Source organism: Panthera leo, chromosome B4 (assembly GCF_018350215.1).
Source record: "Panthera leo isolate Ple1 chromosome B4, P.leo_Ple1_pat1.1, whole genome shotgun sequence".
Lineage (NCBI taxonomy): Eukaryota > Metazoa > Chordata > Mammalia > Carnivora > Felidae > Panthera > Panthera leo.
The window spans coordinates 13,494,523-13,513,192 of record NC_056685.1 but is presented as its reverse complement, the minus strand read 5'-3'; the positions used below and the strand labels follow the sequence as shown (position 1 = coordinate 13,513,192).

Genomic DNA, 18,670 nt, shown 5'->3' with positions numbered 1-18,670 from the left:
TACCTGTCTTTTCAGGCCTCAGTGGGATATCCCTTCTGGGAAGCCTTCTGTGGCCTAGCCCAGGTGCACCTCCCCCTGCACTTATTATGCTATATTGCCATGGTTTACTTGTCAATCTTTCCAGTAGGCTGTGAGTTCAAGATGAGAGACAGTTTCTGATTAATCTTTTATTTTTCCCAGTGCCTAATATAGTATCCACACACAGAAGAAACTCAAATATTTACTGAGACTACAGAAAGATGATATAGGAGCTATTAATCAACAGACTGCTGCTATAATCTGAGCATGAAGCTAAAAGGGTCTAGTCTATTGGTGACTGTGAAGAGTGGAGAAATCACTAATGCAGAAGCCAGTTAAATTCATTAGCCACTAACTTAATACCCACTTTGTACTAGAGACTACAGTAAGACATAGTCCTGGCCCTAAATAGTTGACAATTTAGCACAGAAGGTATGAAACCAAGCTATAAAATATGTCAAGTTCTAGACTAATAATAAGAACAGTGCTTTCTAAGTCCTGAATATAAAGCAATTAATTTTAGGGATATGGGGGAAGGCTCAGTAATAGGTGGTAGCCTTTCAGCTGAACCTTGTAGGCCAAAGAGAATTTTGTCAAGGAGGGAAACAATAGTATTCTAAAGAGGGAACAAGACAAGAACAGCAAAAGGGCACAAGGGTACATAATGTGTTCAACAAATTGGAATATAAGCTATGTTCCCAATGCTTAGAAGAGTGCCCAGCTCATAGTAGGTGCTCAGTAAACCTTAGCTAAATCAAAGAGCTTAGGAGTATTGCAGTGTGGATAGAAAGCATGATATGTGACAAGCGATGAGGCTGGAAAGGTAGTTGGTGGCCAGATAATAAAGGACCTTAGTTCAAAGGGTCTCGTCTTAGATTGGTAGACAAGTCATTAAAAGGTCTAAAGCAAGGCCCTACCTAAAGCAACCAGAACTGTGTTTTAGAAAAACTGTTAATGGCTTTGAGGAATATGGCAGTGAAATAGTGTCTCTGATGAGCTAAATGGAGGGGTACACACAATAAAAGGACAGTGTCATAAGATCTTTCACTCACCCTGAACAGGAGTGGGGAGACAGAGAAAAAAAAGGTAGAGGTATGATGAAATAATACTGTCCTATAGATTAAACAATTTGTGCTGGAAAAGAGAAGAAATGAGGGATGTAAGTGGCATAGTGAGGACCTAAGTGTGCAAGTAAGGTTGCTTATTCCTAAACAAAAAACCAAAAGGATTGATGAGAAGGACAAAGGAGAAACCAAAGTGCAAAAACTATCCAAAATCTAACCACAACACTCAGAATCCTGTATAAGAATAATGGTAGTTCCTTCAATCTCAGTACAGACCCCTAGGAAACCAGCTTTGTGAAAGTACAGTTGAACAGGCAAAGAATGAACAAGAAAAGATAAATAGAGACAATATAACCTGATGACCTACGAGCGGGTAGGGAGGAGGGAGGAATTAAAAATGTATAAAATTACAAGGTTAGGTAACTGGAAGTATTCTGGTTTTGTTAATCTAGATAGGGAATCCTAGCTCAGGGTACAGATTTGAGGGAGGAAAATTGGTACAGTTTAAATATGCTGAATTTGGGTACCTGTATAGTGTCTACTTTGAAATGAAGTCCATAAAGAGGTCAATGCCTCACAAAGATTTGGGAGTCATGAATCAAACAGATAGAAGTAGAAAGCACTGGGAAAGAGGGCATCTACAGAGCCACTTCAAGGTGAGCCACTTCAAGGTGAGAAGAGGGCCAATGACACAGCTATGGAGATTATCTACATTTCCGAGAAAGGACAGACAAGAGACAACAAGGAGATTCCGGAAGAGTAGTAAGAAAAATAGGTGGAGACAGAGGTGAACAACAATGACAGAAAACATTTCTTCAATATGAACATCATAGGTCAGTCTCTGTTGTAAGGATATACTTACATCCACTCATTTAACCCTATGGCGGTCCCCGCCAGTATGAGTTGGGTACCATAACTATCCTCATTTTACAGGTGAAGAAATGGAAAGACAGGGAGGCTAAGTAATTTGCTAAAAGTCACTCAACTAATAAATGGTACAGCCAGAGTGTGAACCTAGGCAGTCTCTCCATGGACAAGAAAATTTCAAAGAAGGAAAGGAAGGTCAACAGTGTTAAGATGTTGCTATGAAGGAGAGTAAGATTTGAGGTGCTCATATTGGCAATTAGTTAATGAGAAGTGAAGAGACAAGTCCCAGGAGAAAATATTTACAAACTGTGTATCTCGTGAGGGACTATCTAGCATATATAAAGAACTATTACGACTCAATAATAAAAAAAAAAAAAAGCCAACCCAATTTTTAAAAATGGGCAAAGGCTCTGAATAGACAGTTATCCAAAGATATACAAATGACTAAAAAGCAGATGAAAAGATGTTCAGCATCATTAGCCATCAGAGAAATGCAAATCAAAATCATAACGAGGTACTACTCCATTCCCACTAGGATAGCAATAATCAAAAGTGTCAGATAATAAAACGTGCAGGTGAGGGGTAGAGAAATTCAAATACTTGTAACACTGCTAGTTCGATGTAAAATGGTGCTGTCCCTCTGGAAAAGGTTGGCAGTTCCTCAAATGGTTAATCACAGAGAAACTATATGACTCAACAATTCAGCTCCTAGGTATGTATCAAGAGAAGTGAAAACACATCCATGCAAAAACCTGTACATGCATGTTCATAATAGCATTATTTATAATAACCCCCAAACAAAAACAACCAAAAGGTCTAAGTGATCAATAGGTAAATTAAAAGTGATAGTCCTATAGTGGAATATTTGGCAATAAAAAGGAATGATGTATTGATACATACTACAACATAGACGAACCTTGAAAACACCACGCTAAGTTAAAGAAACCAATTACAAAGAAACACATACAGATTGTAATGTTCTATTTACATGAATTGCCCAAACAGGGAATCTATAAGAGACAGAAAGTAGATGAGTGGTTGCCTAGGGCTAGGGCTAGTGGGGTAAGGAGACTGGGAAGGATTAGGGCGTGATGAGTGAGCAGAGCGGAGTTCCTTTTCAGGGTAATGAGAATGTGTAACCATCACCACAGTCAACTTCAGAAGAACTCTGAGAGCGTGCTAAAAGCTACGAATTGTATACTTCAAATTAATGAATTGTATGCTTTGTGAATTACATCTCAACAAAGCTGTTTTTAAAAGTTAATGGAAAATGAGGTAGAAGCAAAGACAGGAAATGCGTGAGTAGGGACCCGAGGTCAAAGAGAGGTTGGGGAAGACCTGAATAGGTTTTACTGATTGAGAGAGGTCAGTGGAAAAAGAGCTTAATAAGGAGGAAGGGGGGCAGAAAAACACACACACACACACACACACACACACACACACACACACACACAAACAAAAACATCACAGATTAAGCAAAGTCCTTTAAAGGGGATGGAAAGGACTAAAAAAGGAAAAACAGTAACAGCAAAGTTACAGAGAACTTGTGTGAAGCTAAATTGAGAATTCATACTTGCAGGAGGATCCTATTTTTCACTGGAGTGAAAGATTAACTGAGGCAGAAGAGGTCTGTGGCTGAATATGAAGGTGAAGGATAGAGTAAGAAGTCCAGAAAAGTAATAAAAGTTGGAAAAACTGCTGACAAGAAAAGGAAAAGAAAGCAACAGACAAAAGGCTTTAGTAGAACAGAGCGGAGTGAGACTAGAAACAGACATTACTGGCACCAGTATGTGTGACTATAGGATACTCTTGGGTAGACTGGTCAGACCACCATTTAAACACTGAGATGGAAGATGACTGGGCTGTTTTTGGGTTGAAGGTTGCCAAGAGTAGAGGTGAAATGCTTGATCATAAAATCCCACTGAGGGGGAAAGGCAGTTACATGAAAAGATGGCGGATGTCGCAAAGGAAGAACTAGATTTAATGACTGAATCGGTATGGAAGATGGAGGAGGAGGAGTCCTAATTCATTTGTCTGGAAGAACTGACAAACGACCAAAAAAGAGTTCCACACAGGGAGCAGGCTACTCTGGAGAAAAATGAATTACTCAAAAATAGACTGTAAGGTTTAGATTGAAGAAGGTTCTTAAGAAAACAACCCTGTCATTTGAGAGAAACAGGAATCAAGGGAGGCCCAGAGAAGCGAAATGACTTTGATGAAGCCACAAGGTACCAATCCAAGACTAGAAATGACTTTGAACTCCAGGCCATTCTATTAGACCACAGAGCCTCACTAATACCTGGAGTTTGACACAATACAGGACATACACGATGGTGATGCTTCATGAGGAGACTCAACAGCACGAAAATTGGGTTTGAATTTCTCTGTTTATTTCAGGTGATAGTGGGGAAATATGATTCAGGAACAAAATGAATGACAGGAAAAGCCAATATGAGATAAAACATTTGCTCTGGTAATCCACACGGAGATAATCAAGAGTTGGATGTAGAATGATATAAGCACCTTAAAATATTCTAATGCAAGAACATTTAATGCTTCAAAATCCTCTCAATGTTATTTGGCAATATAGATGATAGGACATATAAATTTATTATGGCTTAGAATTTTTAACATTAAGAAGAGCTTTTGCTTACTTTTAAGGTCTTTTTATGTTACAGAAATATGAAATACTGAATTGAAGTCTGATTAGGTCTCTTTTAAGGGGCTAGATATTTGCCTTACCTTTACTACCTTGTAGTCACACAAGTATTCCACCTCATAATTGTTTAGATTCCTTTTGGTGATTCCAATCGATTTACATGTGAGTTTTTCTTTTCTACATAATTCCTGAAGAGTATCAAGTGAAACTAGGCAAGGCACACACCAAGCTACAATAAGAAAATAGAATTCTTTACTAATGAAATAGCTACTCAATTAAAACCAAAAAAAAAAAAAAGGAAAAACTTAAGACCTCCATATCCCCACCCTTCAACTGGCAATTTTACAGGACTGAAAATTCATATGACAAGAAACCATTTATGTGTCTTCCAGAAAAGTTAAGCATTAAAGAACTGTTTTTGATAAATTGGTCTTCTTGGATTTTCTCATGGATCTCTACTCTACTATGCTTAACTAATGTCAATTCATTTCCACTAAGCCACCTGAACGAACAGTTTCAAGTCTGTAAGCTTTCCTAAAATTACATATAGATACAAAGGACAACAGAGATAATGTTTTTGACTTTTCCATTATATTCCACATAGAATTGCTGGTTTAACAAAATGTAGATCCCTAAGACAAACTTATTGTTAGTAAAAATATCTTAAATAGATTTTAAAGCAGCCTTATAAGTTGTTAAAAAGAACTAGTCCCCTTTACCTTAGCTGGACAATAAGAACTGAAATCTAATTGAAATATAGTTCCATAGTCACATACTCATACATCACATGTCCTACTTTCCCCATTCTGGAAAGCTGCATGAAATTTTAACTCCATTTATTACTTTGCCTCTGCTGTAATGTATTATTATCAAGGTAAATAAGCCCTAGAGTTATAATAAATAATGGGGAATATATTTTCATAATACTCATTTCCTGTGTTGTTTTTAAAGCCAAGGTTTACAAAACAGTGTATTCAATTTACATAATCCATATACCAAGCTTAAAGAAAATCAGACACACTCATAATTAACCTTACAGAAGCCAGTAACTAAATGTGCTGCAGAAGATTTTACTCCGAAATTTCTGTAAACAGTGTGCTACCATACGGCACGTAAAATACGTTAACACAAGTGGATGTTTAGAAATATATAATAAACTTGGTTTTACGACTAGTGTTACGGTAAGCACTAGAAACAATCAAGGGTGCTCTGCCCCTGCCACACGAGAGTCCCATCTTTCTGGATTTCAGACTCACTGGAAAAATGTGAGGGTTGGAGTAAATCGGAATTAACCAAACAAAATCTATCAATAAACTCCAGCTTTCTTTGGTAGCTCTCCAAGGTAGTTGTGATAACCTTTTGTTTTGAGGTAATTTCCAAGGAAGAGAGAACACAGCTGCTCTCACCGCAGCCTTCCCTCACCCTCCCCAACTCGCACAGGGGCTTCATTGTCAGAAAGCTTGAAGCAGGATTTCCACCACCCCGCTTCCTACAAAAGGTTCGTAATTCGAGACCGAGAAAATGAAAGGTATTTCTCCCCCCCACCCCAAGATTGGCGGAGAGACTGCTTGCTGCGGAGTGGCGGTTTGAGGGTACAGGAGTGGTTGAACACAAATGACCACTTACAAGTCTTCCATTTAAAAAACTTCGGGGTGTTTTGTGTAAAGTTAACCTCACTATGCCGATCACGTGCAAAGGAGGTTCCTGTTGGATATCGACCCAAGGTGTGTATGTCTGTTGTTCCTACCATTTTTATCTAGTTTAAGTAACTCGAGGATTCAAGACAACTCTCGACGGAAATGCTATTTTTGAGAAACAAACACACACACACCCTGGACCATAAAAAACCGCAAATCCCTGGTAACCATTCTATTTATCTACAATAATGTAGAAAATAATTCATTTGCAAGATTTAACATTTCATTACCACTACAAAAACCTCACGCTAGGTTCACACTAATCCCTAGTGGAAGAAAAGTTGGGGGATAAAGACATGATAATCTAGGTGGAGAGGAGTGCTGGAAAACACCTCTACATTCTAGAATGTCTTGAAAATTCCCGTCTTTCAGACACGCGCGCGCGCACACTCACCCGCACACACAGACACACACACAGACACACACGCGCGCGCGCGCGCGGCTCAGCACCTAGTTCTCTGGCGTCCACGTAAATAACACGCAAGTTCCCGGTGGGTAAAACAATCACCGTAAGCCAGAGGCTACGTCTTCAAATACCCACTTTCTGGGATATTATTCTCCGACAGGAAATTTCCCCTACCAGTGCGTCCAAACTGGGGTGCACGCTCCCTCATTTCCTTCGCGTTTATACTCCAGCCCCAATTTCTTTCTTTCCTCCGCTATCGAGGTCACGTTTACACCACCGGGTACTTCCCGCTTCCCAGTTAAAAGGCCAGCCGGAACACACAACGTCCCGCCCAAACCACCACAAAGGAGTAAACCACACGCGTGCCCACAGGCCCTCGAGCCCCCCTCCTCCCCCAGGGATTACCAGGAGCCGCGGCGGCCGCCCGAATACCTCCACACGGCGACCAGGCGGGGAGGGGCCTCGGGCCCAACGGGCAGCGGGGGTCGGACCACGGAGTCCGCGGGACGTCCGCGGAGCGAGAGACAGCCGACCTCGGAGCAGGGCGTGCGGGCTGGGCCCCGCGGAAGCGGGGCGCAGAAGACTGCGGGGAGCGAGCGGGCCGTGCCGCGAGAAGGGTCAGGGGCCGGGGGATAGGTGAAGCCCGCGGCGCGCCTTTGGGGGCCAAGGTGTCAGCAGGGCGGGAGGCGGCGTCTCGCCGCGTCGCGCTCTGGCGGGTCCGCGGGTCCCGGCCCCGCTTCCCGGGCCTCGGGAGTTTGCCTGGAGAACGGGGGACAGTGAGGGACGCCGCTCTCCAGCCCTCACCTCCTCGCGCCTCGGCCCCGGCCGCCGCCATCTTAGGGAGCTTTCATTCAAACTGGCGCGGTCTGACGGGATAGCTCAGCTGGCCCGACGCCCCGCCCCCGCCCGGCCGGCGCGGGAGTCGGGGGCCCGGGCTGGGGGCTGGTGCCCGCGAGGCGCCCTGACGTCACCGAAGATCGACCCCGGCCACGGCGAGCGCGCATGCGCCCCACGTCGCATCCCGACGCGCAGGAGGTTGCGGGAGTCGCTGGGGGAGGTGGGCGGGGCGCGTACGCGGTTCGGGTTCGGGTTCGGGCGCTCCTCCTGGTTAAGCGGCCAGCCTCCTTCGACGGCGCGGGCTAACTCCTAATTGAGGAGTGCGCAACGTCAGGCCTTCCCACGGTTTTTCGTGCTTTCACATGACCACTGCTTGTATGTTGTGCAAAATCCAAAACGTAGAGCGGAGCTGTATGGTGCAGGGTAGGTTTACCTTCGGTGCCTGTTCTTCGGCCACCTGAGTCCCAGTAACCATTGTTTTCTTCCACGCTACACCCCTAGATAAATGTTTTCTTTTTGACTGCATGTTGGGATCGCTTGGAGACGTTTTGGTTTTTGGTGCCACTCGCTGAGATTGGGTTTATTTGGTATGGGGGTGTGACCCGAGCATTGGAATTTTTTAGAGCTCCCCAGGTGATTCTAGTATGCAGGAAGGAGTTTGAAACCACCAGTCTCCATCTGTGCTTCGCACACTTGATTGGCATAGGAATCCTCTGGGGAGCTTGTTAAAATGCAGATTCAAATTAGGTCGGTCTGGGCTGGGACATGAGGTTCTGTCCTCTCTAATAAGCTCCCAGGTAGTCTGCGCACAGCTTGGTTGAAAGGCTGTAGGACTCGAGGTTCTCTGAATTGGATGACTAAGAACTCTTAACCGGTCCCCCGTCCCCCCCTTCCATCTTCCATTCTTCACACCGCATCCATGGTGATTACTCTAAACAATCTAACGCAGCGGGCAAGATACCTGAGTGGCTCAGTCCGGTAACCATTGGACTTGGCTCAGGTCATGATTTCATGGTTTGTGGGTTAGAGCTCGTATAGGGCCCTACGCTGGCGGTGTGGAGCCTGCTTCGGATTCTCTCTTTCCCTCTCTCTCTGTCCCTCTCCCACATGTGCTTTCTCTCTCTCAAAAATGAAATAAACAATCTAATGCAGAAATCTTAGAGTCAATTGGGAAAACAGGAAGAAAGTCGTTTGACATCGACCAAGGATTTTTAAAAGAAATTTGTCTTAAATTATAAAAATATTTCAAAGCATCATGTATAACTTTGAACTACTGTAAACATAGAACATTAAAGAAATTAATGTATTTGATTCCGTTCTGAAACACTGTCTAGCCATCTAATCAGGTGTTTATGAAGCCTTTAGTATCATGGGGTAAGCAAAAAAGCAACAACCAGAAACCTATAAAAGTTTCAACTAGGTAAAAATATATAGGAAGATAAATATAAAATCTCTGGGGAGTGATTTCCTTTTTGATTTATCGTTTTTCACATATTTAACCATTTTCTATAATGAGCATCTTATTACCTTGATAAGGAATAAAAGGTCCTATCCAGCCCTATAACATGGAAGCCCCTTTGCCACATGGTGGTTCCTGTCTGCTTCTCAAGCCTCACTGCTCATCACTCCTGCCTATATTAGTTTGTGACCTCCTCAAATATTCCTTGTCCCCAGGACTTCGATTCTGCTCTTGATGCTAGAAAATGCCTCCTTTCCTCCATCTTTGCTAGATTTACTCCTAGAGACCCTTTAAGTCTTAGATACAGCCACATTGCCTGCCTTCCTTCCCTCCCCAAGTGTATTCACTGCCTGTCCTGTGTTTTTACAACACCCCAGGAGCATCCATCCTGACTCAGTTTCTTTCTTGGTTTTCTTGACCTCTCTTCACTCCCATTTTTGGCTCCCGTTAACTAACCTAAACTGCTAGGGTTGCTCAGGGCTTGGCCCCAAGACCTCTGTTAGGTTCTCTCCCTAAGTGACTACCTCGGTTCCCATGGATTTATATACCATCTTTATACTTAAGATTCTCAACTGTTTGTCTCCAGCCTTGACCCCTTCCCTGAACTCCAGATTTGAATATCCACAGTGCCTAGCTGACATATCCTCTGAGGTTTTGCACAAACATCTCAAATTGAACACGCTCGTAAAAAGGCCCTTGATTTTTGCCTCCAGACCTGATCCTTTCTACTGCAGGCCCCCCAAACTTTCTCAATACACTGGCACTATGATTGACTCAGGGGTCCGAGAAGGAAATCTAGGTGTCATCTTGATTTACCCTCTCCTCATTCCATAATTTCATTAGCAAGTCCTGTCAATGCGATGTCCAAAATACACATTGATTCTGCCCTTTTTCTCCATCGCTGCTATGACTTTAGTACAGGCTGTCATTCCTACCTGCAGTCCTGCAAAAGACTGACTACCTGGTTTAACTTCTACTGTTGCTTCCCCTGTAATCCTTTTTCCATACAGCTGGAAGAGTGACCTTAAGGTCATGAAGCAGAACATGTCCTCCTGCTCTAAATACTGCCCAGTGTACCTAGAATAAAATCCAAACCTTAAATAGCTTACCAAGCCTTAAGTGACTGGAACGCTGCCACCCTAACCTTACTTTGTGCCACTCTCACTGTTCTCTAGGACTTTTTCCACCCACGAAGAAATCTTTTATGGTGCATCTCCTATGTGCCAGGCACCGAAAGAAATAGGTAAGAAAGAAAGACTCTGTCTTCATAGAATTTATATCCTAGTGGGAGAAGCAGATAATAAGTAAGTAAGTATCTTAAGGCAACTCTAAATTACTTTCTAGAGGACAAGCTCTTGTCTCTCTTCACATGGCTACCTTCTTATCGCTTGGGTCTTAACTTCTTCCACTTCTTCAGAGGCCTCTCCTGGTTGCCCTATCTAGAGCAGTTAACTCTTGCCTTCCATTCTCTCCTATGCACTAAATGCACTTCCCACATTTTATAGTTACCTTGTCTGGTTTTGGATCTTGATCAATTTCAGATCCAAATTTATAGAATGCATTAGACTTTTTTGTAAATCATGTTTCCTTTATTTTTTCGTCTTCAATCCCACTAACTGCAGGGGACAGATTAGACCTTTTCTATTCAAGAGGTACCACCATGTCTACTGTTTTAGGAACAGCTCTTCAGGGGCCTAGTAAGTTCAAAACGTCTCATAATAACAGCACAATGTTACCTGCCTTCTTTACTCTCCTCTCACAAGTATATAGTGAAGTTTCTCAGAGGATACACAACTCAGATACTGCAATAGACTCAATGAAGAAACAGAGGATCTTCTCAAGGCGACATCAAAGAGATTTGAAAAAACATAGGGCACCTGGGTGGCACCTGGGTCAGTTAAACGTTTGACTCTTGATTTTGGCTCAGGTCATGATCTCATGGTTGTGAGATGGAGCCCCGTGTTGGGCTCCACATAAGATTCTCTCCCCCTCTTCCTCTGCCCCTCCCACATGCAAGCAAGAAAACCTCCACACTTGGCCCTTCATCTTTTGTAAAAGTTATCTTTCATAAAAATGTTACTTACGTTAACATGTAATTTTTATTTAAAAATGATTATTTTAAAATCTCTAGGTTTTAACTTCCATATGGTAAATATAACTAAAACTACACATATGTAAATCCAATGTAAATAGAAGCTCTTTACGTTCTCAATAATTTTTAAGAGTGTAGAAGAGTTGAGACTAAAAAGTTTGAGGATCTTGGTAAATTCTGGCTATAAATGGAGAGGGAAATCAAAAGCCAGAGGCCTACATCCGTGTTCTCAAGGAAAACAGACAGAATTATGCCAACCCCCCTGTCTTTTTTCATGAAGACCACTGCAAACATAGTATCTGGAGACCCATGGGCTGTCTTCTGTTTCATTTGAATGTTCTTCAAGAGGCAGAAAATAGAATGGACAGTGGAAAATGTGAATTTAAATGAAATAATGCACATAAAGTGTTTAGAATAAGAAGCAGTCAAGAAAAATTAAGTTTACCAAAAAAGCATTATGAATATGAGTTCAAAATTCACATTCACTGTGAGACCTTGGATAAATTATTTTAACTTCTCTGAATCTTTTCCCACATGTAGAACACAGAAATAATAGAGGCAATATTGCTCTGTGCATTTTGCAACTACTCAGGGAGTTATGGTGAGGTCACAATTAAAAAATGAGATAACGGGGGCGCCTGGGTGGCTCAGTTGGTTAAGTGGCCAACTTCAGCTCAGGTCATGATCCCGCGGTCCGTGAGTTCGAGCCCGGGTCGGGGTCTATGCTGACAGCTCCGAGCCTGGAGCCTGTTTCAGATTCTGTGTCTTCCTCTCTCTGACCCTCCCCTGTTCATGCTCTGTCTCTGTCTCAAAAATAAATAAACGTTAAAAAAATTAAAAAATGAGATAATGAATTAAAGCAGACAATGGTATTGTTTGTGACATGGTTACTCACTGTTATTTTAGAAATCCTGACATTTTACCACACTTTGTTTTGTGCTGATCCTTTTTTATTTTAATCCTTAAAAATTCCGACATATAAAAGCTTTCAGTTTGTGATGAAGTATGTTGTGTCCTCTCAAGACTTTCACAGTATTATATATTGGCATTTATTTCTATTTGTATACTTGGCTCTGTCCTTTAGACAATATCAGACACGTAGATAGGCAAAATTATAATTTGACATAACCTCTTGCTTTACTGGTAAAAGTGCTCATGTTTTTAAATATAGTGATACTGGTAAGTGCGTGAAAAGATTATCAAGATGTTCATCAAAAATATCTTAATGGTTGTTACTCTGGGTTGTAGAATATAGGATGTTTTAGATTTTCTTCTTTTGCAATTTGAATTTTATAATGGATGTGTATCATTTTAGAGTTAGAAGAATGCTAAAGCTATTTTTACCTTGAAAAAGTAAAACACAAGAGAAGTTAATTGGCAGACCTTCCCTCACTCAGGAGAAAAACATCCTGTCACATGAGGATGCAAGGAAATTTGGAGTACATTCATTAGCCAGAGCACCGTTGGTGACAATTTCAAATCTTACATGTTTCGGGAAGAAAATCATGCAAAGCTGACTAATAAAGCCAGAAGCAGTGGTATTCCTTTCCTTTTTTATGTTTCTAAACAAACCATAAAATATGTAAAAGGTGTACTTACTGGCCATTGTCCTATAGAATACAAAGATGACCTACTGTTTTCTTCCATGTAATTCACTTATTCAAAAGACCTTTACTTAACACCTCTATGTTCAGGTAGTGACCTAGGGCCTGGGACATAATAGTGACTAAGATGGTCTTTGCTCTCACAATACTTACTAATCTAGTAAAGACAGCAAATAAGTAAATTATTCCATGGATATGGAAGAAAAGAAAACTCTTGAATAAATCTTTATGATATTTTATTCTACAGGTTTCATTAATCTACTTCAGGCGTTGACAAACATTTTCCGTAAAGAGCCAGACAGTAAGTATTTTAGAGTTTGTGGGCCACACAGTCTCTGTTGCAACTATTCAGTCTGCCATGATAGTGTGAAGACAGCCACCAACAATACATATACCAATAAGCCTGGCTATATTTTAATAAAATTTTATTTACAAAAATAGGAATGGCATAGAATTGACACACTGGCCACAGTTTGCCAGTGCCTGATCTAGTTGAAAGAGCTAACGGTAACTACAAAATAAAATCCTAAAGCACTTTCCAAAGCATAACTGAAAGCATAAACTTAGCAGTTCAACTAGTTCAGATGCTATTTTCCTATTTTCTGAAAATAATTTATATTTATTTGATTTCAAAGTTTTTATAACTTTGGAAAAGATCCTAAAAAATAACTAAGTACTCATCCTTAATCAAAAGTGTATGCCTTTGAGCCTGCTTCTTTGTGGACTCAGAATCGTATCTGAATTCTTTTTCTGTCAATAATTTGATACAGAATAAATGAAAAACCTTGAGTTTGGTTTCTGTATCTTTAGAAATAGAATATTACCGCCACGTAAGTCCATAGAAATAAACTATAATGAAAAAGCACCTCCACAGTTTGAACAAGATAAAAACAGCACAATTTTTAAATTTGACCACTGAGTAAAGATATTTCCTCTTCTCAAATCTTCTGGGAACCAAGGAAAGAAATGAATGGAAAATTCTCTTTTGATAATGGAGTCTGATGTGCACTGCTCACCTTCTAGTTCTTTTTTCAATATTCACAGGTTAGTTGTCTTGTTTTACTTAGTGAATGAATGACCTTCTCATTAGTAACCCAGTGAGTATCTCAATGCACTAGTGAATGTTCTCTATTGAACAGAATGTGGCTAGCCGTCTCTTCAAAAACAAACAAACCAACCAACCTTTTAATTTCAAAAGAAAAACATATTTGTTAGAGAGAAAAATCAAATTAAACAAAACTGTAAAAAGTATAAGGGCCACCCTATATTTCTGTCCACAGAAAGGCCACTGTTAGAGGAGTTTGATGGGTAGCCTTCTAGACTTTGTATTCTATGCTTGTCACACACATATCTATACATAATTGTTGAGTTTATGAATTTACTTGTTTAAGCAAAAATGGTATCTTACTTTGCACATGGTTCTCCAACTTTTTTCATCTACTATCAAAGACTTTTAAATTGTTCTTAATTCATGATCTAGTAAGAATAAAAGACTTCTTCAAACTTGAAGTTATAGAAACAAAAGTTTTTAAAAAACACAATGTTAAATTTCCAGTAAAATTTCCTGCAATCCACTCAATTTAATTCTAAATAGCTTCATGATAGAAAAAGTTCCTTGTATTTCTCACTACTAAAGGTCCTTATATTTCCTATCATAAGTGGAAAACAAAAAAAGGTTGCAACACTTACCAATATATTGTATTTTAATAGAAACATATATAGTTCATTCAAAAAAGTATTTTAATATAAACATCGCTTATAGACAAAACCAAATAATAACGATATTCTAGTTCTAAAAAATTCCTGGTTTCTCTAAAACACTAAGATGCCACTTCAATAGTGATTGCTTCGCATTTTCCAGTCTCTTGATCTGTGCATGTCACATGTAAAGATCCATCCCTAAAACAAACAAACAAACAAACAAAAAATAACATTTCATAAGCTCATTTCATAAAAGCAGAAAGCTCTTAAGAAATTATTTGAGGACTTTGAGTAAACAAGAGATAATTTTAATTTTCAAAAGAGTATTGAGATCAAGAAGAAACAATTTCAGAATCTAAACTTAGCGTCATATGCTATAATTACGTAGTTCTTAAAAATTTCTTCCTACACCACTGAGACAGAAGTTGTATTCTTTGAAAACCACAATGATAACTATCTTAAGTTTAAGACTTTATGCAAACTGAGAAGACGCATCATGCCATTTTCAAGCACAGGCCAAGGCAAACCTACCCTAATGAATTTGACATGCTTGCTAAATAAGTATGCTCATGGAATGAACTGTCTGTTCCTAATGTTAATTTGGAAACAATTTACTTGCAAGACATACTGTTATGGATGGTCAGTTGTTAGTGAAACGGTAATAGCTGGATTTAATAAGTAATTTATTTCCTAGAGATTTTCTGTAGCAATACTGAAATAAACTTATCCTTTCATAGGACAAATAATATGAATCATGTAAACCTTAGAAAATTATATTTAAAATTGATAAAAATTATATCTCAAACTTGCATGGACCAGTTTTTAGGTTGACCACACCAAAACAGAATTCATAAAAAATTCAGAATGCAAATGATTTGAGATACACTTCTTTTTGTAAAATACAGTCATTGTGCAGTGCAAAAAATATAATTCACTGATAAAATCTTTGTAAGCTTCTAATACATGATGTTCCTGGAATAACAACGGGTGGAGAATCAATAAATGAACAAAAAAGGTCAAGCCCCAAAGTCAATTTTCTTAATATCAGAAGTAGTTTAATTTTGTACCTTTTCATAGTAAGAACAGCCAATATATCACGTAATCCATTTTCTTTTTTATCTAGATCCTGGAGTACAACCTGTTTATGTAAAAATAATACAAAGATGATTTAGTACTTTGATATATTAATAAATTGATGCATCAATTATTCCAACAGACCAAATTTTACTCATTACTGGAACAAACCTTTTCAAATAGGGCAGTTCTCAATTTTTCCACCATTTACCAGAATCCGAAAATAGGATTAAGCTTTCCTAACTGTAAATGTCTCCTCTAGAAGGACAACATATATATCTGTTCCTCTTAAATGTCATGTCCTAGACTAAAATGATTGTTTCTATGAAATATTCTTTGTCTCAGAAAATAAAGACTGCTTTTCCTTTTTGATAATTAAGCCATTTCCAGTAACATGTAAGTTATATTTTGGTATATACTCCTTTTTTAAATATAAGTTTATTTATTTATTTTGAGAGAGAGCAGGGGAGGGGCAGAGAGAGGGGGAGAAAAAGAATCCCAAGCAGGTTCTGCACTGTCAGCACAGAGCCCGACACAAGGCTCGAACCCATGAACCGCATGATCATGACCTGAGCCAAAATTGAGAGTCAAACGCTTAACCAACTGAGCCACCCAGGTGCCGATATTTTGGTATACACTTACTACATGTACTTTTAAAAATTCAAATATTTTAAATACACTTGGAAAACCAATTTAAAGAAACACATGGCAAATTCTTTTGTACAACTAAGATTACACTTGTACATTTGTACAAACGAGATATTAATGAATTTACTATAAAATGCTTTGGTTTCCTAAAAAAAAGGTATACCAATAAACCGAATTTGGAAGTGACTTTTCAGATTTGCCAATATCAAGTTTTATGACCTTAGGCAAGCACCATGTACCTTGATTTACTCATTTGTAAAATGAGGAGGTTAGAACAGATGGGATCTCTAAAAGAACATCTTCCAAATTCAGTATTAGGTGACTAACTCTGCTCCTGGCATCTGTTAAGTTAGGATACGGTGACAACAGCTGCAGCCTCGGAGGAGTGTACGAAGGGAAATAAATGCACAGGAGAGAGAAGCTGAGGGAATACTAAGACAGCCAAATGAGTTTAGAAATACAGTACACAGGGGCACCTGGGTGGCTCAGTCAGCTGAGCGTCTGACTTCGGCTCATGAGTTCAAGCCACGCGTCGGGCTCTGTGCTGACAGCTCAGAGCCTGGAGCCTGTTTCGGATTCTGTGTCTCCCTCTCTCTCTGCCCCCACCCCCCCCCCCCACATGTACTCTGTCTCTCTCTGCCTCTCAAAAATAAAGAAAACTAATAAAAAAATTTAAAAAAAATACAGTACACAGGAAAGTGCTTGTAGAGTAATTCACATCAGAAACATCTGCATGAGCTTTTGAAAGCTTGACTAGTCGAAGGAGCCCCACTCCACTAGATTCTAAGATGTCTGAGGTGGAGCCCAGATATGTTATGTATGTGTGTGTGTGTTTTCATCATTCTTTCGTTGAAATCAGAGAATAGATATAATGCTGAAGACACTACACGTTCTCTTCAGTTACCCACATTTGTTTTTCACTATAGAAGTATTTCATGCTCAGGTCCTGTGCTGCTTGTTAAAGATTCAGTACAAAGAGGTAACAAGTAAAAAAAGAAAAAAGAAACCCTCTTGGTACCTTCAAATCTACCCACTGTTAGATTTCCTAAATATAGTTGAAATACTTACAGATATTTTCTCTATCTATGCTTGGATATTTATACACACACCTTCACAAACACCACCTCCCTCACACACACTCATGCTCTCAAACTTTTTATTTAAACACAAATGACATCATACTGTAAATAAAGCTCTGCCGTCTTTGTATGTGTGTTTTAATGTAATTATATTTTGGGGGCATGTTTCTAAGCAGATAATGTGGCTCCATTTCATTCCTATTAAAGAATGCAGAGGACTCTATAGTATGAAATATGAATGTGGTATTTTGAAAAAGCAAAGGTGTCTGTATCAGAGGCAGAAGGGTAATAATGGCAAGAGCAAGCGCCCAGGAATAAAACCAACTGAGGATAAATTTTAGCTCAACCAGGAAAAGAACAAGGTATTTATTGCCATGAGCTTGTTTTTCAGTCATCTATAAAATGACCATAATGTCTATCTTACAGCACTTTGAAATTAGGTTTGTAAATTGCCTAATCAGCACGTGGCACGTAGTAAACAAAAAAAGTCATTTTCCCTACTGCTTACATTTTACCAAGGAGGGCCAAGAGTACAAAGATAAACAGAAAAAAATACATATTGTATTTTATTTTCTTGTGACTTTTTGAAATTAAAATTGCTTATTTCTTCTCTAGGTACTGGGGCTCCTGGGTGGCTCGGTAGGTTAGGCACCCAACTCTTGGTTTCAGCTCAGGTCACGATCTCACAGTTCCCAGTTCGTGAGTTTGAGCCCTGTGTGGGGCTCTGCACCGACAATGCAGAGCCTGCTTGGGATTCTCTCTCTCTCTCTCTCTCTCTCTCTCTCTCTCTCTCTCTCTCTCCCTCTCTCTCCCTCTCTCTCCCTCTCTCTCCCTCTCTCCCTCTCTCCCTGTCTCCCCACTCATGCTCCTTCTCTCTCAAAATAAATAAATAAAAATTTTAAAAAAGTAAGTAGGGGCTCCTGGGTGGCTCAGTCGTTTGAGCATTAGACTCTTCATTTCGGCTCAGGTCATGATCTCCCAATTTCTTGAGTTCATGCCCCACCCTGGGCTCCACGCTGGTAGTGCAAGAGTGTGCTTGAGATCCTATCTCTGCCCTTCCCCTACTGGTGCTGTCTCTGTCTCTCTCTCAAAATAAATAAACTTAAAAAAAACCTAAAATATTCAAAAAATTAAAAATAAATAAACATTTTAAAAAGTAAGAAGTAATTCATTCATAAAAATGTGTTAGATACCCTATATACACTTTATGTTAATATATATTAAGTTAATGCAGAAGGAAAAGTTAAGCAGCTTCACATGACTAATTCATTGTCTAATTTTATGTATTCACCTGTGCGAACTTGTCTTCCTCTTTTGCAGAGTTCTTCCCCTCAGACTCATAGAGTTCAAGGCATACTGAAGATATACTTCCGGGGGCTTGTAATGTGTGTTGTCTTCGAGCCGGCAAAGGAGTCCCTGATGGGAACAGTACTGTGAAGCTTTTGGCTCCTGATTCATCGACTCC

The 18,670-nt window shown here is 39.8% G+C and overlaps 2 protein-coding genes and 1 long non-coding RNA gene across 11 annotated transcripts in view; 1 reads left to right on the top strand and 2 right to left on the bottom strand.

The window, feature by feature from the left end:
* SUV39H2 (SUV39H2 histone lysine methyltransferase) overlaps positions 1-7,734 on the bottom strand; it is a 21,588-nt gene extending 13,854 nt beyond the window's left edge. Inside the window, exons 1-2 of one of the 6 annotated variants that reach the window (XM_042944968.1) lie at positions 7,516-7,734; positions 4,692-4,837 (exon numbers count right to left, since the gene is read on the bottom strand). In XM_042944968.1, coding sequence (XP_042800902.1) covers positions 4,692-4,837; positions 7,516-7,546 — 177 coding nt within the window. In that variant the 5' untranslated portion in view covers positions 7,547-7,734. Of the gene's footprint in view, positions 1-4,691; positions 4,838-6,234; positions 6,513-7,116; positions 7,329-7,515 lie in introns of those variants that run through there. The other 5 variants (XM_042944963.1, XM_042944966.1, XM_042944962.1 and 2 more) reach the window with 5 other exon arrangements.
* LOC122223895 lies at positions 6,719-18,615 on the top strand. Of its 4 annotated transcripts, none has more exons than XR_006204562.1 (4): positions 6,719-6,796; positions 10,183-10,250; positions 12,951-13,004; positions 18,526-18,615. It is a non-coding gene; the product is annotated as an uncharacterized LOC122223895 (long non-coding RNA). The 4 variants fall into 4 exon arrangements; XR_006204559.1 differs by lacking the exon at positions 6,719-6,796 and adding an exon at positions 7,781-7,971; XR_006204561.1 differs by lacking the exon at positions 6,719-6,796 and adding an exon at positions 8,473-8,548.
* The window catches only part of HSPA14 (heat shock protein family A (Hsp70) member 14), a 41,554-nt gene continuing 37,272 nt past the window's right edge, over positions 14,389-18,670 (bottom strand). Inside the window, exons 12-14 of the mRNA XM_042944961.1 lie at positions 18,497-18,670; positions 15,472-15,542; positions 14,389-14,602 (exon numbers count right to left, since the gene is read on the bottom strand). Coding sequence (XP_042800895.1) covers positions 14,524-14,602; positions 15,472-15,542; positions 18,497-18,670 — 324 coding nt within the window. The 3' untranslated portion in view covers positions 14,389-14,523. The remainder of the gene's footprint in view (positions 14,603-15,471; positions 15,543-18,496) is intronic.